The 25,385-nt window shown below is 42.4% G+C and overlaps 1 protein-coding gene across 2 annotated transcripts in view; it reads left to right on the forward strand.

Moving 5' to 3' along the window:
• Nucleotides 1–25,385, forward strand: part of MTAP (methylthioadenosine phosphorylase) — a 39,498-nt gene that overhangs the window by 11,368 nt on the left and 2,745 nt on the right. For both annotated transcript variants that reach the window (XM_035563020.1, XM_035563022.2), the window contains 5 exons: nt 5,329–5,387; nt 7,458–7,625; nt 12,565–12,667; nt 16,058–16,297; nt 17,689–17,811. In XM_035563020.1, the coding sequence (XP_035418913.1) occupies nt 5,329–5,387; nt 7,458–7,625; nt 12,565–12,667; nt 16,058–16,297; nt 17,689–17,811 (693 nt within the window). The remainder of the gene's footprint in view (nt 1–5,328; nt 5,388–7,457; nt 7,626–12,564; nt 12,668–16,057; nt 16,298–17,688; nt 17,812–25,385) is intronic.

Here is a 25,385-nt window from a genome sequence, read left to right on the forward strand (position 1 = left end):
GGAAGATGCCTTCAGTCTGTTCTGTAGAAATCTGTAATATGGCCAGCGCGAAGCCTTTTGAAGTGGCTAGGAAGGCAGCAGATAGGGAAGGACACCTTGGATGCTGTGACTGTTGGATTTAAAAGCTGTTGCATTCTTGCTGCAGCAGTGGTGTATGTGAATATTCAGTAGAGTTCCATGACACAAATGAATATCAAATAGGAGTTAAATTGTACTTTTTTCCCCCAGGTATTTTGGAAATTGATAGAAACTTGAATCTGACACTTGCAATAAACTTGAATCTGTCACTTCTGAAGGAAATGATCCATGATCTTTGTTTTTCACTTGGTGATCTTTATTTTTCATTTTGAGAGGAGGAAAGGAATTTCCACTGAAGTCCTCTTTAGTTTTTAAGGATATTTTTGTATTCTGCTGTGACCTAAGTTGCTTGCTTATTACTTCACACAGCAAATCTTCTTCTGGGCTTCCTAAACAAAACAAACAGACTCAAAAACCAAAACCCTAAATGCTAATTATTGTGAACTGTCATTGTTAAGGAATGTCGTAAGAGCAAAATGTCTTGACAACTAGACGGTATGCCTTTCTCCCTGTTCAGAAAGTGTACTTTTATAGCCATATTTGGTTCAGAAGAATATGCATAAAGTAAGGTATATAGGTTAAATATTTAAATGTCAACAGCCTAACATTAAATGGGGACTTCTTAAAAAGTCAGAATACACTATAATTCTGAAAATAACTTTTTGGAATATTCCTTTTATTAAAAAAAAAAATGTAAACGTGCATCTGGCAGAATTTAAATCTAGGTGATTCAGTAAATGCTTTGAAGAAATCCTACATAAAAAATGACCCAAAATAGCTGCACAGTAGGAAGTAGAAAGTGTTATTATTATTATAAATCAAGATCTCTAATATGCAGCTATATGGGACTCATATATTTGTTTTTTATTCTATGTCTCTGCACATTTTCACATATGTAGTAGAATTAACAGCTGTAAATGAGAATTGAAATTTTATAGCTAGTGTTAAAATAAAAGTAAAAAATGATACTAAGTAGTAGGCAACAGACATTTCTAAATGTGAACGTGTGAGTTCTCCCAGACATTTACGAGTTTGTGATCAGTAAATATATTGCAATTTTGTTAACAACTATTTCAGCTTTAAATCCCAGGAAGGAGAGACTGGCGCAGAGTGTCTTCCAACATCCTTACAGTTTCTGGTACACTGAAATAGCAAAAGTAAGTGCAGTTCTAAACTGGGCAGGAGAAGCAACACATCCAACTGCACCAATGTTCAGCAGCAATGCAGTTCAGCATCTAATGAAACAGAGGCCTTACAGTTTTTAACAAAAAGTTTTGAAGATGGGAAGCGAGAAGCACCACACATTTCAGATCCCTGATGTGTATAGCCTGGGAGCAGACTCCACCTGCAAAATCAGGAGCTCGGAGAACTAGTCCTGACTCTCCCCTTGCCTCTGCAGACAGAGGTTTTGATCAAACAAATGAAAAACTCTTCTCCAAGGTGTCAAGGTAGGAGCTCCCTCCTCATTTTGGCCAAATTCTTATTGCTGGACAGACCTTCATGCTCCTTCCTTTGGCCCAAAGCATCTGCATATGTTTGTTTTGTGACTTTGAAGAAAACACAACAAAGCTTGTTTTATTAACAGCCAGTGGACACTTCAAAGCAAAAATGTGGCTGGGAAATTAATCATTCTGGAACTCCAAAGTGAGATTTATTATGGTTCCAAAGCTAATACAGAAATGAACCAGAAGCTAACTGCATGAATCACTCTTAAAAAATAAAAGTCAGATCTTCAATGACTACAGTATGTGTGTTGGTAAAATGAATTGCAAAGCCATCTAATTTTCTTCCTTTACATTTAAAATAATGTTAATGTTGTTCCTTAGCTTCTCAATGGCGTGGGGGAAGTGTTTCCCTTCAGCAGAAAAGGTCTTGTCTGATAACGCTTTCCCAGATTACGGAAAAGGTTCTTGTTTCCCACTCTTCCTATATTTTTTTTGAGTCTAAAAATCCAAACGAACTTCCTCTGAGGAAATACCTACTTTCTGTATTTACCAGGTCATTGTCTCAGGAAACTCGTCCTGATGGGAATGCAAATGCAGGGACATGGCATTAACATTTGCTCAGTTGAGTTACAAGTGGGGTGGTGTTACACCTAGGGGATTACATTCATAGACTCCATGTGGAATTTTTTCCAGTTCCTCCCAGTGCACAATTTGTCAGCAGAAAAATGTGGCCAGCTCGAGATGTAGTACCAGGGGTTCATTTTTAAAGAACTGTTGCTGCAACTTGTTGCTCCAGGGGCTGGTCTCCATCTACAAGATGTCCTCTGCCTGCTCCTGCGCCCGTGGCCTCCATGACCACACGCTGCTGGCAAACAAAGCCCGTTTCACACGTAGGACTGTGGCCAGAGAGGCCCCCACAGGAGCCCTGCTGTGTTTGCTCAGACCATCAGCTTGTTTTTGGGCCTGGCTGAGCAGGGGTGCTGCTTGCCCAGCAGTGTGGCCGTACAGCCTGCATTGTCCTCAGTCCCTTCCAACTCCTTCCAGGTTATTGTCATGGTCTTACAACTGTTTTTGCTGATGAGTATATTATATTATTTCCTCAAACTATATAGCACCTAAATTTTCACTAGGCAGAACAGCTTTGTCTTTGCTAAGTTACTTGTACACAGGATATGTTTTCCCCTAAGGGCTGGTAGGGCTCAGCTTCTGGTACTCAATGCTTGTCAACACATTAAAGTGTCGTTGAACACTTCTGTTCTCCTTGGCTTTATTTTCAAGCACAAAATCTCCAACTAGAAATAAATGATAGCTTTGCAGTGCAGGGATAAATCGCTTGGACAAAAAAGTTACAGTGATTTCAAAGGGAAATTCAAACATCAACATCAAATCTTAAGACACTTTTGAAAGGGTTTCCTGTTTTTCCAGTCCTTTAGGGATGGTGAGTTCATGCAGAGCTTGCTGAGAGGTTGCTTGCACGAGGAGAGCAGCTTGTAGCAGTAATGGCAAGTCTGCAAGCAGCAGAATTGGTAACAGAAACTGAGCTGAGAGCAGGCTTCTTGCCTCAAATCACATGCCAAAACCACATAAGAGCTTCAAACACATCAACTTCCAGAAGATGGAGCTGCCCTTCTTAGCAGCCTGCATCAAGGGACATTTCCAGTGCAGAGGGCTGCTCAGCAGAAGACTCAGGAACAGCACTCATTTTTCATATGATGGTCCTTCCCCGGGCTGCAGAGTGGTGTGCTGTGTTTGCATGTGTTGCTGCTTTGGACCTGGGATGAGCAAAGATGGTGATTTCAGCCCAAAGAGATTAAGTGATTGTTGAGGAATTTATTTATCGCTGTTCTGTGTAAATGAAGACCAGAGGAAAAAAAAAAAAAAAAAAAAAACATTTTTTCTTACAGCTACAAGTTGCTTCTGCAAACGTGAGGGAATGCAGTGCTAGGCAGTACTATGCAGCCTGCTCCAAATGTTGCTGCAAAGCAGGAGATGGACTCCTTGTGACACCCAGGCAAGCGCGTCCTGCTGCAGTGATCTGCTCCAACCTGGGTCCCCCATGGGCAGCAGCTCCTGCCAGGTCACCTGCTCCTGCGTGGTCTCCTCTTCACAGGCTACAGGTCCAGCCCGGAATCTGCTCTGGTGGGGGTCTTTCACAGGCCACAGTCTCTGTCAGTGCAGGACCACCTGCTCCACCAGGGGCTCCTCCACAGGCTGCAGCGTGGAACCCAGCTCCACTGTGGTACTCGACGGGCTGCAGGGGAACAGCCTGCTTCACCATGGTCCTCACCACAGGCCGCGGGGGACTTCTGCACCAGCGCCTGGAGCACCTCTCCCCCTCCTTCTTCGCTGACCTTGGCGCCTGCAAGGCTGTTTCTCACTCCTCTCACTCTCCCAGCGTTGTTTTTTTTCCCACATCTAAAATATGCTCTCACAGAGGCGCAAACAACATCACTTACTGGCTCAGCTCTGGTCAGCAGTAGGGCCCTTACCTAACATGGGGCAGCTTCTAGATTCTTCTCACAGAAGCCACCCCTATGGCCCCCTGCTACCAAAACCTTGCCATGTAAACCCACTAGAGTGCTACAAGGATGGTCATGGGTCTGGAGGGGAAGACATCTGAGGCTGAAGTTGCTTGGTTTGTTCAGCCCAGAGCAGAGCAGGCTGAGGGGAGGCCTCATGGCAGCCTGCAGCTTCCTCACAAGGGGAGCGGAGTGGCAGGCACTGAGCTCTGCTCTCTGGGGATAGGACAGGACATGGTCACAGCACCAAGCCTGACAGAGTTCAAGAAGTGTTTGAACAATGCTCTCAGACACATGGTCTGATTTTTAGGTGGTCCTGTGTGGAGCCAGGAGTTGGACTTGAAGATCCTTGTGGGTCCCTTCCAACTCAGGATATTCTATGATTCTATGAATACAACCCACAGAACAGTTTATTTGCTGCAGTGACAATTGATGACTTGGGATTGCCCACTGTAGGGCATGTGTCTCAGCTGGGCAGCTACAAACAAGATGCGGTAGTTTCGTGGCTGGTTGGCTACTCAGGAGGAACACGTTGTCCTACAGCTGTGAGAGGAAAGTGCATTTCATCTCTTGGTCCCTAGTCTGACCAAATGCAACGCTGCTTCTGCAGTTAGTGTACAAGAAGTTCTCTGCCATATCATAGTTCACTTCCAAAAGGGAGGACTCTATGCAGCAGGGAAGAGGGAGTTTGTTGGGAAGTGTGGGGAGCAGAAGAAAGGATTGGAGGAGTCGGAAACATGAGAATGAACTTCGTAGAAAGGTGACAGAGAAATGAATGGGGAATGTTAGGGTAAGGGACAGATTAAAAGCAATTTCTGTTTGCGGGGGGGGGGTCTTTCTGTAGGAAATGACACCTTTTTAGCAAAAACCAACCAAAGTTTGCAAAGGACAGTGATAACTGATTTAAAGGCAACATGCTCATGATTCTTTTTCATGTTAATTCTGCTCCGTTTGAAATAACTGTTTCAAAGTATTTGAAAGTATGAGCGTTTCAAAGTACTATTTCACACCTCAAAGTGGGGGCTTGCAGTTATTGTTAGTATGAACACAGAAACACTTTGAGGATCCTGGCTGATCTTCCAGTTCTACACTTGTACTAATCTGCCACATCAAATCACAGGCTTATTCTGAGCTGAAGATAGTGTGAGACTACAGTGGTATTTCCAGTGTTTCCTTTATCTAACTAGTATTTCCTTACATAGCTGTCCTGCTTATTTGTAAGAAGTAGTTAAGGTTTCTATTGTGATTGGTAAGCAGTAACTCATTCTTTTTTGCTTGTTTTGCAGCCATCAGATGCTTTGATTTTGGGAAAGATAAAAAATGTGAACTGTGTGCTGTTGGCAAGGTAAATGATTATTTTAAGGAATTTTATATTATGTCTTGAAGTTTTCTCAAAAGTCTTCTCTTTTTACATGAGGTGAACTGAATTTTTATCCGGACTTTGTCGGGCTTGTATGTCAACCTGTACTTGGTACTCCTGTAGACTCTTCCAAATCATCCCCTTTGATTAGAGTCCTCTAGCTGCTACCTGTATTGCTTAGAAAGCTGCATCCCATGTAGTTCTCCCTCCCTGGGTCATCTTTATTCAGATGTCTCTTACCATACTCACAACAGATGCTGGAAGCAGGATCTGCAAATGAGTGCATGGAAAAGTAACACTGGCTAGCATAGCCATGGATATCTTGGATTAAAGTGCTAATAGATGAAATATTAAAATGTTAATGCAGCATCTGGGCAACATGGTCTGAGCCAGCTGCTAATAACAAGGTCCATTAACAGTTCTTGACAAGCAGAGGTGATGAATCAGGTCCAGGATCCATCCAGGTAGTCCAGGCAGGAGCAGTAGGAGACAGGGCCAGGACAGGGCTGGAGACAAGGCTGAAGCATTTGTGCAAAAATCCCTCAAAAAAACAGGTTTGGAGACAAACGACAGCAAAGGTCTGAAGGCTGTCCAGGAGGCATGGCTGTGACACAGCTTGGGCAAAGAGCAATGGCCAGGGCCTGAGCCTGAGGGAGGGAGCACTGAGCTCATGGGCACTGTGTGCCTGTGTGGAAGACAAAGGGTGAGGCTGGCCAGGGCAATTGTGACCTATTTGCAGTTAATGACCTGACTCTTTCCATGCCAGTATTTTTCCATTAAATTGCTGACTGTTACCATCTCCACGTTTCTGCTTGTGGTTTGTTGGCATATTTTATTATACCTGGGAAACATTTTCTAAAATAAAAATACTAAGCCAAGGTCACGTGGTTGTGCTATATCAGAATAGACCTTGGGCTACAGGTGGCTGAACCACTGTGCTGTGAGTTATTTCCTCACTGGGTTTTATGACCATTCACATATGAGTCCCACAAGTTTATTTTTGGGACCAAGGTACCTGCACCTTTGCTTAGTGTTCTGTGGGGGAGGGGGGAAGTTAACTTTGAATGCCAGATTAAAAAAAAAAAAAAAAAGGATATATATTCTGGAAGAGGATTATTACAGCTGCAATACTAAACAATAAATCTACACACTTGCTAGCTTATCAGAAATGCTAATGACAACATGGGAATTCTGCCTGACAGTACTTGGTTGTGCCATGTGCAATTCCCAGTTCCCAACTGATCAACTTTTTAAAACTTTCTGCTCTCTTTAAAGGAGCTAATTGGTAAATTAAGTTCCCCCTTTCCTCCTTCATATTTTGGAACAACTTTCAAATCTGTTTAATAGGAGTGATGCATCTCTGTAGTGATGACAGAGGAAAAATGAAAGCATGTTCTTATAAGACTTAAGTATTTTCTGTTTTGGTGAAGAAAAAATTCTGAAACAATGCAAAGTCATTCTTCTAATTTATGAAAACTGACATATCATTTTAGAAGCAAAGAAAAAAATCTGATGATACACTACTGTTTTCTCTGGGAGGGTGACATTAAAACAGGGTGTGTTTTCTGCTTTTAATTTCCTGTGATGTTCCACTCTTTTCTAGGTTGGAGAATACAAGCAATACGTATGAGTGGAAATTCTATAGAGTTGTATATAAATCTTACAAATCTGTTGTAGTGTGTGTAAGATGTAATATTGCTATTCCCTGGGTATTCAGAAGCTATGAAAATGGGTTACAAATTTCAGAGAAAAATGCTTTTTGTACCCTTGAAGATGCTAATGTGTTTTTGGATTGTAGTTTCAAGAATTTTTTTCATTACAATCTTGAAGTTCAACTTGTAAAAAAAAATGCTACAGCACTACTTCTTGATTTAAATATTAAGAAAATCTTAATACAGTTAAGAAAACAAACTATGCCCCAAGTTGCTGAAATGATCAGTCCCACCTCCAGTGTTGTTTGGAGAAACTACATTTCCTGGAATTCTGTTTATTTGAGAGGACAAAGGCAATTTCAGTCTGATTTATTTTACTTGCTGTCTACATGCATCTTTGCAGACATGGAAGACATCATACAATTATGCCATCAAATGTCAATTACCGCGCCAATATCTGGGCGTTAAAAGAGGAGAATTGCTCACATGTTTTGGTGACTACTGCCTGCGGTTCATTACGAGAAGAAATACAACCAGGTGATCTTATCATGATTGACCAGTTTATTGACAGGTAACATCTGCTTTTAATTATGTACTTAGTTTGGGAGGAGAAAAAAGGGTATGAGTGGGGTTAAACTGTATAAAAATATGTTGATGTTAATTAAGCTTTTGTGGAATGAGGTGATAGCCTCAGTTCTTAGGGCATAAAGGGACATTCGTGTAAGAAAGCATGATAGGAAACAGGAATGAGATTAGAAGTCTAGCTCTAACAGGTACTGAAGAAATACCAGGCTTTGAAGAATGGTCTCAGACAAACCAAAATACTGCTCCTTGGAATGAGTCTGCTGAAGTAAAGAGGTCTCTTTGGATGTGAGTGAGAAGCATTGTAAGAGCACAAACCACTATAAGCTTCAGAAAGATTCTGAAATGAAATGGAGAGGTACAAGAAGGAACTCAGTAGAGTAGGATCCTGGTAGAAAAAAAGATACAGTAATGATGAGGCAGTATACAGGAGAGATCGAAAACAACGTTGTGGTAAAAGAGGGGGTGATTTTAAAACAAGAATTGATGCTAACATTTTTTATTTTCTAAGAATCATAAGGACGTATTGTTTTCTAAAGTCCATGTACTCCTATCAATAACCCCTCCTTGATTATCCAGTGATTTGAAAAATCCAGACAAAATCCAAAAGGAAGAAGCAACATTTAAAGATCACCAACTACACTAAATAATTCAGAAGTGCAGTTGGACATGTTTACAAGTCAATTTAATATTAATACTTGTATTATATATTAAAGTCATATCTCTGTGCTCCATCTAGTTTTAAGTTGGAATGGTTTATGAGGATTCTTTGTGCTTATGTGAGACTGCTGGCAATATTTCATTGCCAACTGAATACGTCTACTTGTTTTCTGCAATGAGGTGCTATTCGAATTCTGACATACTGATTTTTTGTGTAACTGAAATGTTTTTTCTTGTAAGAGAATGTATTTTAAGTACAATGTATCTAAATGACTAAGTACGCTGCTGGAACAAGCCCCATATAGACTGCTTTGTGTTATATTGGAGTTGATTTCTGAGCAGAGAATAGCTGTATTGCTATCAGTGGATGGGATTTTTTCCTTTTTTATTTTTTTGATGAGGCTAAAAGTATTGAGGCTGATCACTTTGTTTGTACAGACTAAATCATATTCATCCTTATTCTGCCAATAGTACTTGGAAGTGAGCAATTTTATATCACGATTGATGGAGGAAATGCTAAACAAAGGTATGTGGTTTGGATAATTGTGAGTAAAGCATATATTATTTTGACAACATTATAATCTAGCAGGCCCAAAGGTAGGTGTGAGGAGCCTAACTATGCTAAACTTTGATCTGCATGCATGGTAAGAAGTAGCCCAGAGAGACCACGTTTTTAAACAAGAAAGAATTGGGATGATAGCAGAATTATTGTCTGCTACAGATGAGGGGTGGAAGTATAGAGAAACTAACTCATGCAGAGGTCAGTCAGAAAGACAATGACAGAGCCAGGAAATGAACCCAGATAATGAAATCTGAGACCATACTTCATCCAGAATGTAATTTTCAAAATTAATGATTCATTTTGAAGCTAGCTGATCTCCCACAGCTTTACATTTCCGAGCACTTGCCAGTCTGCATGAAAGACTTTCTGAGCTAGAAAGGAAATAACCAGCTTTATTAAGTTTGGATATTAAGAACATATCCCTTTCAAGGAAAAAAAAAAAAAAAAAAGAAAAAAGAAAGAAAAACATTTATATAATAAAATTGTAAAGTTATGTGTTGTGAAGAGGATTGAAAGGACGTTGATGGTTTAGGTTGTATTAAAGAAGCCTTAATGGTATCCTGGGCTGCATTACACAAAGCATCACTAGCAGGTGGAGAGAAGAGATCCTTCGCCTCTACTCAGCACTGGTGAGGCCACAGCTGGAGTGCTGAGTCCAGTTTTGGGCTCCCTAGTGCCAGAGAGACATGGACATATGGAAGAGAGTCCAACAAAGGGCCACAGAGACGAAAAAGGGAGTGGAGTATGTCCCCTGTGAGGAAATGCTGAGAGAGCTGGGACTGTTCAGCCTGGGGAAGAGGAGGCTGTCATCAGTGTCTATAAATACCTGAAGGGAGGATGCAAAGAAGATGGAGGCAGGGTCCTTTCAGTGGTTCCCAGTAATAGGACAGGAGGCAGTGGGTACAAGCTGCAGCAGAAGAGGTTCCCTGTGAACAACATGAAGCACTTCTGTGCTGTGAGGGTGCCTGAGCACTGGCACAGGTTGCCCAGGGAGGCTGTGGAGCCTCCCTGCTTGTGGATCTTCAAAAGACGCCCAGACATGGTCACAGAATCACAGAATGTTAGGGATTGGAAGGGACCTTGAAAGATCATCTAGTCCAATCCCCCTGACGGAGCAGAAACACCTAGATCAGGTCACACAAGAATGCATCCAGGCAGGTTTTGAAAGCCTCCAGAGGAGGATACTCCACAACCCCCCTGGGCAGCCTGTTCTGGTGTTCCATCACCCTCACCGTGAAAAAGTTTTGTCTCATATTTAAGCAGAACCTCCTATGTTCCAGCTTGCATCCATTGCACCTTGTCCTATCATTAGATTTCACTGAGAAGAGCCTGGCTGCGTCCTCCTGACACTCACCCTTTACATATTTATAAACATTAATAAGGTCACCCCTCAGTCTCCTTTTCTCCAAGCTAAAGAGACCCAGCTCCCTCAGCCTTTCCTCATAAGGCAGATGCTCCACTTCCTTAATCATCCTTGTGGCTCTGTGCAGGACTCTCTCAAGCAGTTCCTTCTTGAACTGAGGGGCCCAGAACTGGATTCCAGATGTGGTCTCACCAGGGCAGAGTAGAGGGGGAGGAGAACCTCTCTCGACCTACTAACCGCACCCCTTCTGATACACCCCAGGATACCACTGGCCTTTCTGGCCACAAGGGCAGAGTGCTGGCTCATGCTGATCTTGCTGTCCACCAGGACACCCAGGTCTCTCCCCTTCGTTGCTCTCCAGCAGGGCAGTCCCCAACTTAGACTGGTGTCTGGGGTTGTTCTTGCCCAGATGCAGGACTCTACACTTGCCCTCGTTATATTTCATTAAGTTTCTCCCCGCCCAATTCTCCAACCTGTTGAGGTCCCACTGGAGGGCCGCACAGCATTCTGGCATGTCAGCAACTCAGTTTAGAGTCATCAGCAAACTTGCTCACGGCGCACTCCATTCCCTCATCCAAGTCGTTGATGAATATGTTGTATAGCACTGGTCCCAGTACCAACCTCTGAGGGACTCCACTAGATACAGGCCTCCAACTAGACTCCGTCGCATTGACTACAACTCTCTGGCTTCTTCCCTTCAGCCAGTTCACAGTACACCTCACTACCCAATCATCCAGACCACACTTCCTCAGTTTAGCTGCGAGGATACTGTGGGAGACTGTGTCAAATGCTTTACTGAAATCAAGATAGACTATGCCCACTGCTTTACCATCATCTGTACCTGGTTATGTCTTCATAAGAGGCTATCAGGTTGGTTAAGCATGACTTCCCCTTGGTGAAGCCATGTTGACTGCTCCTAATGACCCTTTTGTCCTTTATATGCCTAGAGACAACACTAAGGATAAGTTGTTCCATCACCTTACCAGGGATGGAGGTGAGGTTGACTGGTCTATAGTTACCCAGGTCCTTCTTGCCCTTTTTGAAGACAGGATTAACATTTCTTTCTTCCAGTCCTTGGGCACCTCTCCTGATGCCCATGACTTACCAAAGATGATGGAGAGTGGCCTAGCAATGGCTTCCACCAGCTCCCTCAGCACCTGCGGGTGCATCCCATCAGGACCCATGGATCTATGGATGTCCAGCTTGCTTAATCAGTCCTTAACCCAGTCCTCATCAACCCAGGCAAACTCCTCCTTTCTCCCGACTTCCTCTGGGGCCTCAGGGTATAGGGCTCTTCAGGAGAGCCTCCAGCATTATAGACAGAGACAAAGAAGGCATTCAGTAACTCCACCTTCTCTTCATCTTCTGTCACCAGGGCACCCACCTCATTCATCAGTGGGCCTACATTGCCTCTAGTGTTCATTTTATTTGCAGTGTACTTGAAGAAGCCCTTTCTGTTGTCCCTGACCCGTCTTGCAGAGGTTTAATTCTAAGGAGGCCTTAGCTTTCCCAGTTGCCTCCCTGTATCTGACAACAGTCTTATATTGCTCCCAAGTGGCCAGCCCCTCCTTCCATGATCTGTAGACTCTCCTCTTCCACTTGAGTTTGCCCAGCAGTTCCTTGTTTAAGCATACAAGTCTCCTGGCTCCCTTTCCTGACTTCCTACCTGTTGGGATGCTCTGTTCTTCAAGGAAGAAACAGTCCTTGAACACTAACCAGCTATCTTGGGCTCCTTTTCCTTCAAGTATCTTGGCCCATGAGATTTAACTAAGCAATTGCTTGAAAAGGCCAAAGTTAGCCCTACTAAACTCCAGGGTTGCAACTCTGCTTGGTATTCTGTTCCTGCCACATGAAATCCTGAACTCCACCATCTCATGGTCGCTGCAACCAAGGCTGCCCTTAACCTTAACTGCCTCCACCAACCCCTCCTTGTTAGTGAGGACAAGATCCAGCAGCGCTCCTCTCCTAGTTGGCATGTCCACCATTTGCATCAGAAAGTTATCATCAGTGCACTGGAGGAACCGCCTGGACTGCAGATGGCTGGCTTAATAGGCCTTGCAGCAAATGTCAGGGTAATTGAAATCCCCCATGATAAGCTGGTCCTGGGCAACCTGCTGTGGGTGTCCCTGCCTGAGCAGGGAGTTGGACCAGATGGCCTCCAGAGGTCCCTTCTACCCTCAGCCATTCTGTGATTCTCTGATTACAGGTGGTGATTGAGTGATTGCCATTGTACTGATATTTTTGTTCCCTTCAAGAATATTATGGTTTTGGACTTGTGCAAATTTATTGTTTTGTATTATTTGTCCCTGTTCTTCTCCCTGAGTATGTTTTCTGCTTTTCCAGGACAACTAAAAGACATTATACCTTATATGATGGTCAGTGTTCCAGTCTTCCAGGAGTATGTCATATTCCAATGGCAGAGCCATTCTGCACCAAAACCAGAGAGGTTAGTGAATTTTGTAGATGTATTTTAAAATGTTATATTTTTATTATACTTGTATGGCGTCGTAGTCTAATTACCCACTATCAGAATATGGAGATAATCTCGACCTCTTCCTATTTCTCAGATATGTCATGATATTAAAAAAAAATGTAAAATTTGGAAGGCATGGGAAGTAAAAGATCTTGCAGGATCTAAAGTAGGTACTTGAAACACTTTAAGAAGACATTTGGCAACCTAGATTTCTCCAGAGTCTTAATAGCAGGGCAAAAAATCTTTATTTCTCATGTAAAATGACGAGAGCAACAGTGTGGACTAAATAGGAAGACAGAATGAGGAATTATTTCCTTTCCATTCTAAATGAAACAGCATCTTTGGCTAAGACACTCTACATACTTGCAGTACAGAGAATTAAGAATAATACTTCAGCATTCACAGAAATACCAATATTGCATTTGTGCTTTTGTGCATTGTTGGTCATGGTAGAGTAATGGCTTTGTTTAAAGGATATTAAACATAGAAACAGGCCAAATTACATTTGTCTTTTGTTCTTAAATTTTGCTTCTCTTAGTTTAGTCACTTCAAGATTTTCAGGCTTTGAAAACACATAGAATAAATAGTGTGAACCGTTGCTCTGCTTTTCAACACCTTTATAAACTTCTAGAAGAGAGCATATCTGATTAAATATGCCTTCTCAGTATATTCTTACATCTGAGGAAAAGCGAAGGTGAAGATTGAACTCAGTGTTTTGTGCTGTTGTGGAATTCTCTGATCAGAAGCTGCAGGGAGTTACATTCTGAAGGGCCACAGGAATATTTGCAGAATTAGTCATGTGCATCCAACAGATTCACTCTCTGTGCAATCAGTTACAACAACGAACAAGTCAAAACCGAATTATGAATCAAGTGGCTCAATCTGTACCCTAAGCATCTACAGATATTTGTATTGCTGAGCTTTTCTGCTTGTCACCATCTCACTTCACTGCCATTATAAGTTATTTTTGTTAATTAGCCAAGGGACAATGTGGATTTGAGATATTAACCAGTAGGTCCAAGTGTTGTTAGTGGAACATTTCAGGGCACTAGGAATGAAGGTGTTTTACAGTGAAGTAAAGACATTTTAAAGCTGAAGAGGAAACAGAGTGCTATATATTATATACACGCCTATTCATACCCTTCTTCCACTAGGCAGTAAACTATGCAAAATACTTTGCAGTTTACAAGAAGCAAGAGCCTAGCCACATGCTGTTGTCAAAGATTAGGTGCCATATAGTTGTTTACTGACTTTGAGCATGTCATGTCACAACAGATTCAAGGAGTTTATTGACATCTAACTGTAGACTTTATGTAATGGTTTGAAAACAGTGTTATTACTGAAATGATTGGCTATACTTCATACTGTTTCTTCCTCATTTTTTAGAAAGCATAAGTAGATACATATAAGCCATTTCCTGAGGATGCAGGAAAAGTGCACTGAGGCTGGTTTCATCTGATTGTTAAGTATCTATAGATAGTGCTCTTCAGATATTAATTTTTGTAAAAAAAAGAGCAGAGAAATGCTACTTTTTCAGAGAACAAACATTTAGGTACTTCCCAGTCTCACATGTAATCATTATCTCATTAGCCTGTGCATTCTAATCAGCATAACAGATGTTTTAAAGAAATGTTGTTTTGAGCTCCTAGAGAGGCTGAAAAGAGATGCTTTGACTTTGTTTGAAAATACCAGATAAAAGTGAATTAATTTTTTTTCCAGGAAGTGTCCCTGAAAATTGTTGGAATTATTTCAGTTTTCTCTGATTCAGGGAACTATCATAGCTAAATGCACTAGCAATAAAACCAAAACTATTAATGTAGTAGGCTAATTAAGGAATTTGCATGAAAACATCTGAAAACTTTTTATTACATTGCATTTGTGCAAATATGTGGAAAAATTCCATTGTATTTTTTTTACACACTGTAAATCAAATGAGAACCTGAAAGGAATTTATCTTTTCTGTGATTGTAGGCTTTTGAATAACATAGTCTGCCTTGGTTGTTACTACTTCTAGAAACTCACAGCAGCATCTTATAAGGACTGGAGTGGTAACTGTAAAGAGTTTTGGGGAAATACTTCCCAACTCCTCTGGTTTAAGTGAAATCACAGCTGAAGATTTTTATTCATTTATTAATAACACATAATTAACAGGCAAACAGTGAGTTATATGTTCAGAATCAGTATAAGGGATAAGCCACAATATTAGATACAGCATGTTAATAAATACATACAAATTTCTAAAAGTCCTTCTGTGGCTGATCTCCTAAAACTCTCATTTAGGGCCATCTACACATATGCACGCAGCTACATGCACAAATGCCCTTCCCCAGCATGTGTGGGTTGCAAACATACCCACCCTCTTCTGGGTTGGCAAGTTTGACTACACATCTGCTGTGGGGTACTCCAGCTTTATGTGTACTTCTGCTGTTCCCCACAGTCCATGGATCCACATGCCAAGTGAGAAATCACCCCACAGGGTCACATAGCACGTTCAAGGTATTGCTACTTGTTGCACCCCTATATGATGGGTTGACCTGCTGGCGTGCAGGCTCCTCACAGCATTTTGCAGAAAGGGTGCTCCAGCAGACATTTAGGAAGTCCATGATGCTGAGAAGACAAGGCTTTTCTTTGCATGGTCATTTTAAACAGATGTCATTGTTGTTACTTTCCTACTCAGGACAGTTGTGGATTTCCTAGTCCCATTTACACATGCTGGTACACTCTCACTCCTATGGTATTAACTATTGCTTCCCAAGCCATGTAGCAAGAATGGAAATCATGATGACGATTTCATCATCATGATGTACGTGGTCCTTGTTGGAAATGTAAAGACTGTTAGAAAAAAAAAAAGATACATGTACAGCTCAGCCACAAGCAATAGCGAAAATGTAAAAGTTTCAGATTCCCAGGGTACTCTTTGAAGTATACGCTTAGAAAGTTTTGCAAACTTTCAGAAAGTGAATTTCGTATTCTCCCCAGCTTAACTCCAACACTGTGGCAATGCAGTGCTTGGTGGCATGAGCCTGTAGCATTTCATGATTCTATTCTCAAAGTAAGCAAAGCCTAAATATAAAGCAGAATGTTTCTGTTTTCCAATCTCCTTTGTCTACTCTGAAAACAGTACTCCAAGTGATACAATCAAAATCAGGTGAGCTCAATATCATTCTTATCAGTAATACTATTAATTTATCTTGCTTGATGAGAAAACTGAAACTAATTTTTGCATTTGGACAGCTGTAGCCATGCAAATACTGCTTAGTATCAGGCTATTTTTTTTTTTATGTAAGGGTGTTTTTTTTGTGAGATGCAGAGCAGTGCACCAGGGAAATTACTTGCTTTTCCTTATATTGGCATATTTTGCAGGTTCTTATTGAGATTGCAAAGAAGCTTGGGCTTCAATGTCATTCTAAGGGGACAATGATCACAATTGAAGGCCCACGTTTCAGTTCTCGAGCAGAAAGCTTGATGTTTCGCAGCTGGGGAGCTGATGTTATCAATATGACCACAGTGCCTGAAGTGATTCTTGCAAAAGAAGCTGGAATGAGTTATGCAAGTATTGCTATGGCAACAGATTATGACTGCTGGAAGGAGCATGAAGAAACAGTGAGTGCAACTTTTTTCCTCTGAGTCTTGTCCAAAAGGATCTGGATGAGAACCTGTATATAGCTTTTGGCAGAGGTCACATAATAAATTAAATCTGGTTTTACTTATATCTATATTGAAGAATTACTCTGGAGTAACAATTGTAAAGTAAGAACGGAAACAAATGTTGCTACCTCCTTCATTTTTATAAACTTGCCTTACTGCTAGCAAACCATTTAGCTCCTTGTGTCTGAATCAGGGGGGCTGTATGTGTGAAGTTAGTGTGAACTTGTCTCTTGTAATCTGTCTGGTGTTTTTTCTTTTGCAACTCTTTGCAAAAGGGTATGTCTTCTTTAGTTCTTTTTCTTGTGGAATACACTTGGGCAGGAACTACCAATGAAAAACTTCCACCAATAGCCTGTTAAATCATAGTCATCATAGAAAGGAACAGCCCAACTTTACCGCATGAGACAACAGAGACAATTTAGTTGGACACCTGATAATTTGCCTAAGTAACTGTAAAACTTCTCTCTCAATTTTTATGTATACAAATAAATTCTTTCCCACACCCCTGTACGGTATCACTTAAACTGCTTCTAGTTTCTCAGACACAATCTGAATCTTGCCTCCATTTTTCTACAGCACTGTTTGAACACAGACTGTGCACTGCTGCAAAAACACTGGTAAATAGAGATGACATAGATTTTTATGAAGCCAGCAGTTCCTGGAGCATACGCTTCCATAATATCAAACTACTGTATCAGATACAGCTTAGCACACATAGAACATTTATTATTATTAAATTGAATTTCTGACTATCCAAAATATTTTTTTATCCTCTAGTATTCATCAGTATACAAAAAAAAAGTATCAAGTCTTTGGTAAAATTAATACACACATGTGTACTGTGCTGTAATAAAGAGCCCCCTATGACATTTTATTTAAAGTTCCCTGTGACACACGGAGAACAGAACTAGCGACTTCTCTGCAAATTCCACAGAGATTTAATAATTACTTGGTTTACTTAGCTTTTGCTTTTTCTTATTTTTTTAGATTATCACTTTATCCAGATGTGTTAGTTTTAGTTTATTATGATTCATAAATATGCCTAGAAAGCAATATGTTTTTTCACCAGTGACATTACTTGTAATGTGTTCAAATGAAAAGCCCAACCAACATTTTTTTGAGTATGAAGTTCACAGAATCAGGACCAAGCTATAAAATACAATCAAACTTAGACTCGCAGAAGTTTTTACTAGCTAAAAGGATCATGGCATTTTAAAATACATACTGTGTTTTTGTCCGTGCTTCACCTTTTCACTTAGAGCTGGATTAGTTGAATAAATTTAGTTGGGGCATTTAAATGTGTGCCGTAAAAACTGAAACACCACTCAGTTCTATTTCATTTGTAGGTTTCAGTGGATAAAGTTTTAAAGACGCTGAAAGAGAATGCAAATAAGGCTACTAGCATACTCCTTACTGCTATACCTCTGATAGGTTCCATGGAATGGACAGACACCCTGCACACCTTGAAAGTAAGTACACATATAAGGTCAGTTTGTACTGGGGACAGTGTATGTGTATATACAAGTCATATAGGTATATGCTCTAAAATGTTTCTGCTTAAATCGTAACTTTTTAATTAGGCGCTTTAACAAACCAAATCTATTCAAGATGGACAAATATATCCATTAAAAGTCTTACAAACTTTGCTGCAAAAATTCAATTTTAGCTTCATTTTCATGGCAAGTGTTACGAAAGGTAAAAGGATTAAAGACATCTATATATGGACATTGAAGTATATGCTTCACAGCACAGTGTACTGGTTTAACCCAGCCAGCAGCTAACCACCACACAGCCATTCTCTCCCCCTCCCATCATCCCCCATGGGATGGGGGAGAAAATCAAAGGGAAAAAAAATTAAAAGGAAAGCCTGTGGGTTGAGATAGAGACAGTTTATTAGGATAGAAAAGAAAGGAAAATAATAATGATAGTGATAATAGTACTACTAATAATAATGTGTACAAAACAAGTGATGCACAATGCAATTGGTCACCACCCTCTGACCGATGCCAAGCCTATCCCCGAGCAGCCGATCCACCCGCCCTGGCCAGCCCCCCATATTAATTGTTCAGCATGACATCAGATGGTATGGAATACCCCTTTGGCCGATTTGGGTCAGCTGTCCTGGGTCTGTCCCTTCCCAGCTCCTGCTAAATCCCCAGCTTGCCCACTGGCAGGACGGTGGGAAAAGCCAGAAAGTTCTTGGCTTGGTGTAAGCACTGCTCTGCAACAATTAAAACATCAGTGTGTTATCAACATTCTCATCCTAAATCCAAAACACGGCACCATACCAACTACTAGTAGAAAAATTAACTCGATCCTAGCCGAAACCAGGACACACAGGTAAGATAAAAATTTAGGTGAGTATACTGCTGAAAAACCTTTACATCTGCTCAGCTATAGATTAAGTCTTAGAACAATGGAGAACCAAGTGTTGAAGACTGAAATGAATCAAAAACGTTGTGTTCTCTTTAATGTTTATTATGTGAGGCGTTTGTTACAATATATGGGTAATGGCCAGATTGAAATTATTAGAACTGGATTCACCCACATGCTTTCAGATCCAATGAGCATGAAAAAAAGAATGTTATTCAAGAATACCTTAGTGATGGATTTCTTAGGCAGATTTTTTCTGAGACTAGAGTTTGCTTTTATGTTTTACATTGCCACAGTTTCACAGGAGTGCTTGAGATTCCTTTCTGTCTATAGGGTAGAGGAAGGGAATGGTGTTAAAATTGTATGGATGTTTGTCCAACTTCTTAACAAGGATCTTGTGACAAATAGCTACTTCTGACAGTCCAAGTGTGTGTAGCATGAGAGGAACTGAGGATTACATTGGGATGGTGTGTGAAACAGGGAAAGAGAATTGGAATGTGAGAGAGCATATAGAAGTGGGCCAAAAAGAGCTGTTAGTGGAAGCAGCATTCTGAAAAGGAGAAAGCCTGTTGGGGAAACAAAGGAGTCCAATCTCTGATGCTCTCTCCACTTAAAGGTTCTTTCTTTCTCTTTTCTAAAAATTACTATGTTTAATGAAACTTAAATGAGTAAGAAAGACAAAACCAGACATAAATCATGTCTTTGTGTACCTGAAAGTGTTCCCTGAAACTCAACTATCAACAGAATTGTCTGTGCTGTCAAAATCTTCTTCAGTGTCTTCTGATGGGTATAAAAATTAGTTTCATTTCTGATCTGGTTCTCTTGTCGGTGATGCTCGTGTGTGGTTTAGTCCGTGTCCTAAAAGAAAGACTTACTAAGTAAAATTCCCTGCGGATTCTTGTAAGCATACTTGAACAGGGCAGGTTCGTGGAGGTTCAACCCAAAACCCTGAAATGAGTGTTTTAGGGGACTTTGAATTATGTTTTCAACTTTTCCTCACTTAAGTTCCAGTTATCAGCTATTAGTTGTTTTTCATGTCCCCTCTACACATCTGTGAGAAGCAACAGCATTTTCCCCTTCCTCTTTACAGTCTTTGGGACGTTGTGGCATGAATGGAAAAGGGAGACAGCAGAACCAGTATTCCTTCTCCCCTCTTATCCACACAAAGCATTTTCAGAGGACTTAACTGCATTTTTTGTTAAATACTAGCTGTAAAAAAAAAATCCTCCCACAACTAATTTTAAAAATGTGCTAGATACACCTCAGCTACTTTGTTCATGCTGGTGTGCAAGGACCTGATAGAATCGTAGAATCATAAACGTTGGAAAAGATCTCCAAAATCATCTGGTCCAACCATCCCCCTACCAGCACTATAACCCACTAAACCATGTCCCTAAGCGCCACATCCAGCCTTTACTTGAACACCCCCAGGAACGGTGACTCTACCACCTCCCTGGGCAACCCGTTCCAATGCCTGACTGCTCTTTCTGAGAAGAAATGTCTCCTGATTTCCAACGTGAACCTCCCCAACACAATTTGAGGCCATTCCTTCTTGTCCTATCACTGGTTATCTGTGAGAAGAGGCCGACCCCCAGCTCCCCACAACTTCCTTTCAGGTAGCTGTAGAGAGCAATAAGGTCTTCCCTGAGCCTTCTCTTCTACAGACTAAACAACCCCAGTTCCTTCAGTCACTCCTCGTAGGACTTGGGTTCCAGTCCCTTCACCAGCTTTGTAGCCCTTCTCTGGACACATTCCAGGGCCTTGATGTCCTTCTTGTACTGAGGGGCCCAAAACTGAACACAGTATTCGAGGTGTGGCCTCAACAGAGCAGAGTACAGGGGGACAGTCACCTCCCTGGTCCTGCTGGCTACACTATTCGTGATACAAGCCAGGGTGCCTTTGGCCTTCTTGGCCACCTGGACACACTGCCAGCTCATGTTCAGGCAAGCACTGACCAACACCCCCAGATCCTTTTCCTCTGCACAGCTTTTGAGCCACTCTGCCCCAGGCCTGTAGTGTTGCATGGGGTTGTTGTGGCAAAAGTGCAGGACCTGGCACTTAGCCATGTTGAACCTCATCCCATTGGCCTCTGCCCATTGATCCAACCTGTCCAGATCCCTCTGCAGAGCCTTCCTACCCTCCGGCAGATCGACACTTCCCCCCAATTTGGTATCATATGCAAACTTACTGAGGGTGCATGCAATTCCCTCATCTCAGTCATCAATAAAGATATTAAAGAGAATGGGCCCCAACACCAACCCCTGGGGAACACCACTCATCACTCTCCAGGAGAATACTGTGTGAGACTGTGTCAAAGGCTATGCTGAAGTCTAGGTAGACTATGTCAACAGCCTTTCCCTCATCCACCAAGCGGTCACAGAAGGAGATGAGGTTAGTCAGGTAGGACTCGCATTTCATGAACTTTCCCAAGTAAATAATGCTGCTAAGGTACTGAGGGATCTAACTCCAAATCTGGCAGATGTACTTGAGTAAACAGTAAAACAGTGTCTTGTTGCTTTTGTTTGTGTGATTGTCTTGATTCTTCATAGGGAATGAAAGAGCAAGTGGCTGGAAAGAACTGACACCAAGTTTGTAAGGTTCCCATCCTCTTCTACCATTTCATTGTCAGCTGTTTAAAACACCAATTCAATTGCTTTCTGCAGCTTTTGAACTACTATTTTCTGAAAGAAAGTATGATACATGAAGAGGATGGGGTACTTCTTTCTAATGTTGCTTCTTAGGCTTCTTCTCTTAAGCATCTGCTGCTACCTGGTATTAGTGATGAATATTGAGGTGGTTTCACTTTGACTTGGCAATTCTTATGTGTTTATGCTCTTTGCTGGTAGTGGCTTCGTTTGAGTGATAATATACTGAGAAAGGAAGTTGGTCTGAAGGTACTAGACGGACTGGAAACAGGAACTAGGTATTGGCAGTAGGGGTTGAGATCTGATATCAGGAGAATAAGAGTGATATTGTTTCTGCTTTAATAGGACAAAGCACTGTGGACAAGTGGCAGGAAAGTCTGAGGTTTTGGAGTCTTGCTTTAATTTTATTTTTTAGGAAGGGCTGGAAAGGCTAGCAATCTCTCTGAGACGTTAAATAGTGGTAGATGCAGGGCTGGTCCTGTGATTTTGTGTTTGTGGATAAGGAGAGAGGCAATTATATGATACAGCAAAGAGAGAGAGGTGTTTGTGCCCTGCTATGAGTATGTAGTTGAGCCATTAAGAGTTAAACATGCCTTATTTTTGTAGATGCAAAATGTTCTGTAGATTTTGCTCTGGCAGCTTTAAAGGTCAACTGATGAGGGTTTTTCAAACGTTTTCAGAGGCACCTTTTCCCAGTGCTTGAAGGCAGCACCTTGTGTGTGCCTTGTGAACTGTGCAAGCTTGTACTCAGCAGTCAGTACCAAGAGAAACCCTGCCAGCCTACTCTCAGGCTACAGACGGGTATCTCAAACAGGCATTTGCTGGTGTCTGTTTCTAGTGTTTGGGGAAGCATGTGAACCATAAAATTCTGCATGGATAAAATGCAGATTTTCCTTTCTGACCTCTGCGATCTGGCTACTGTGACTGGAGAGACTTCACCGGACAGGAGCAAAGGTGTCGCAAGGCTCCTTGCCCAGCTGCATTTATTTGCTTCTTTCCTAAGAGGTGTGTTTCCTACTTAACCACACAAGCATATGGTGATGTCACCTCTGAAGCTCACACTGGTGTTTCAGGAAGCCCTGGAGTGTTGAAGCAAGAACGTCCAAGGGCTGTTTTCCTGCTCAGGATTAGGCTGCTTGCCATCCATTCTGTGTCATGTCTTTTTGTCTGTGATAGGCCAGTTAGTTTAAGCCTAGTATGAATGTTAGCATTTTTTAACTACCAAGACATCTTTAGGTCAGTATTTCGTGGCCATGTTGCTGTAAAGGGAGACCGTTCTCCAGGCTCAGGTTACATGAGTTTGAAAAAAAAACTTGGAGTAAACTTCTGCAGAAACACTATCTTCCCAACGCCTGTTGTTCTGAGACACAGTCAGCGTACGAAGCCCTTACACTTTCAGAACATGTGTGATCACATAGTGTTTCTGTCACTGATCAGGAAATACAATCATCACAGTAGCTGGAAGTAGCCTCACGATCACAGGCACTGGTTCTTATGGGGGACTTCAACCACCCTGGTATCTGCTGGAAAGACCACGCAGCTTGGCAAAAACAGTCCAGGAGGTTCTTGCAGAGTACTGATAACTTTTTGACACAGCAGGTGGAGGAGCCAACAAGGAGAGGTATGTTGCTGGACCTTGTATTAACAAAGAAGGGCTGGTTGGAGATACAAAGGTTGGGGGCAACCTTGGCTTCAGTGACCATGAGATGGTGGAGTTGAGGATCTTGCAAGGGAGAAGCAGGGCAAAAAGTAGGATCGCAACCCTGGACTTCAGGAGAGCAAACTTTGGCCTCTTCAGGGACCTACGTGGAAGAATCCCATGGGCGAGGGCCCTGGAAGGAAAGAGAGTCCAAAAGAGCTGGTCGGTATTCAAGCATCACTTCCTTGAAGCTCAAGATCGATGTATCCCTATGAGTAAGGCCAGCAAAGGGGGCAGAAGACCTGCACGGATGAAAAAGGAGCTCCTGGCAAGCAAACAGAAGAAGAAAGTATAGAGCATGTGGGAAAAGGGACTGGCCACTTGGGAGGAATATAGGGACATTGTCAAAGTATGCAGGGATGTGACAAAGAAGCCCAAGGCCCATTTGAATTTAAATCTGGCAGGGGATGGCAAGGACAACAAGACGAGCTTCTTCACATCCATCAGTAGCAAAAGGAATACGGGAAATGTTGGACCCACTGCTGAATGGGGTGGGTGCCCTGGTAATGAAGGATACAGAGAAGGCAGAGTTGCAGAATGCCTTCTTTGCTTCAGTCGTCACTGCTAAGACTAGCCCTCAAGAATCGCAGGCCCTAGAGACAAGAGAGGAAGTCTGGAGAAAGGAGGACTTCCCCTTGGTCGAGGAGGATTGTGTCAGAGATAATTTAAGCAAACTTGACATCCACAAATCCATGGCCCCCATGGAATACACCCACGGGTGCTGAGGGAGCTGGCTGATGTTATTGCTAGGCCACTCTCCATCATCTTTGAAAGGTCATGAAGAACAGGAGAGGTGCCTGAGGACTGGAAGAAAGCCAATGTCACGCCAGTCTTCAAAAAGGACAAGAAGGAGGATCCAGATGACTACAGGCCAGTCAGCCTCACCTCATCGCTAGAAAGGTGATGGAACAGCTCATTTTGGAAGTCATCTCCAAGCATGTGGAGGATAAGAAGGTGACCAGTCTGATAGCCTTCTGTGATGGGGTGACTGGCTGGGTAGACGCAGGGACAGCAGTGGATGTTGTCTACCTTGACTGCAGCAAGGCTTTTGATACTGTCTCCCGTAACATCCTCATGGGCAAGCTCAGGAAGTGCAGGATAGATGAGTGGACAGTGAGGTGGATTGAGGAGTGGCTGGATTGCAGAGCTCAGAGGGTTTAGTCAGCAATGCAGTCTTATTGGTGGCCTGTAGCTAGCGGTGTCACCCAGGGGTCAGTACTTGGTCCAGTCTTGTTCAATTTATTCATCAGAGTGCACCCTCAGCAAGTTTGCTGATGGCCCAAAGCTGGGAGGAGTGGCTGATACCCTAGAGGACTGTGCTGCCATTCAGAGGGACCTGGACAGGCTGGAGAGATGGGTGATGAGAAACCTCATGAAATTCAACAAGGGCAAGTGCAGGGTCCTGCACCTAGGGAGGAATAACCCCAAGCACTAGTACATGCTGGGGGCTGACCTGCTGGAGAGCAGCTCTGCAGAGAGGAACCTGGGAGTCCTGGAGGACAGCAGGCTGACCATGAGTCAGCAATGTGCCCTTGTGGCCAAGAAGGCCAACGGTATCCTGGGGTGCAGTGAGAAGAGTGTTGCCAGCAGGTGAAGGAAGGTGATCCTCCCTCTCTGCTCAACCCTGGTGAGGCCACACCTGGAGTATTGTGTCCAGTTCTGGGCTCCCCAGTACAAGAGAGGCATGAAGCTACTGGCGTAAGTCCAGCACAGGGCTGCCGAGCTGATTAGAGGACTGGAGCATCTGTCATACATGGAGAGGCTGAAAGCTGGGCCTGTTTAGCTTGGAGAAGAGAAGACTGAGAGGAGATCTTATCAATGTATATAATTATCTGAAGGCAGAGTGTCAAGAGGATGGAATCGGACTATTTTAAGTGGTGCCCGGTGACAGGACAAGAGACAACATGCACAAACTGAAGCACTGGAGGTTCCGGCTGAATATGAGGGGGCACTTCTTTACTGTGAGGGTGACAGAGCACTGGAAGAGGTTGCCCAGAGAGGCTGTGCAATCTCCTTCTCTGGAGATATTCAAAACCCGCCTGGATGTGATCAGGTGCATCATGCTCTAGGTGACCCTGCTTGGCAAGGGGTTGGGCTGGATGATCTCCTTCCAGCCTTAACCACTCTGTGACTCTATGCACAGTTGGATCTGCTAGTCACTGAAAATATTTGTATAGTAAGATGATAATCATTGGCAGTTACTACTGTAATGCCCACAAAATCATGGAGTTCAAGATCCTGTGGAAACAAGGAAGGCAAATAGCAGAGTACAGATGCTGAACTTCAGGTGAGCATACTTGTTTAACCAGTAAACGAGTAGGTAGCA

The sequence above is a fragment of the Cygnus atratus genome, chromosome Z (assembly GCF_013377495.2).
Source record: "Cygnus atratus isolate AKBS03 ecotype Queensland, Australia chromosome Z, CAtr_DNAZoo_HiC_assembly, whole genome shotgun sequence".
Classification (NCBI taxonomy): Eukaryota; Metazoa; Chordata; class Aves; order Anseriformes; family Anatidae; genus Cygnus; species Cygnus atratus.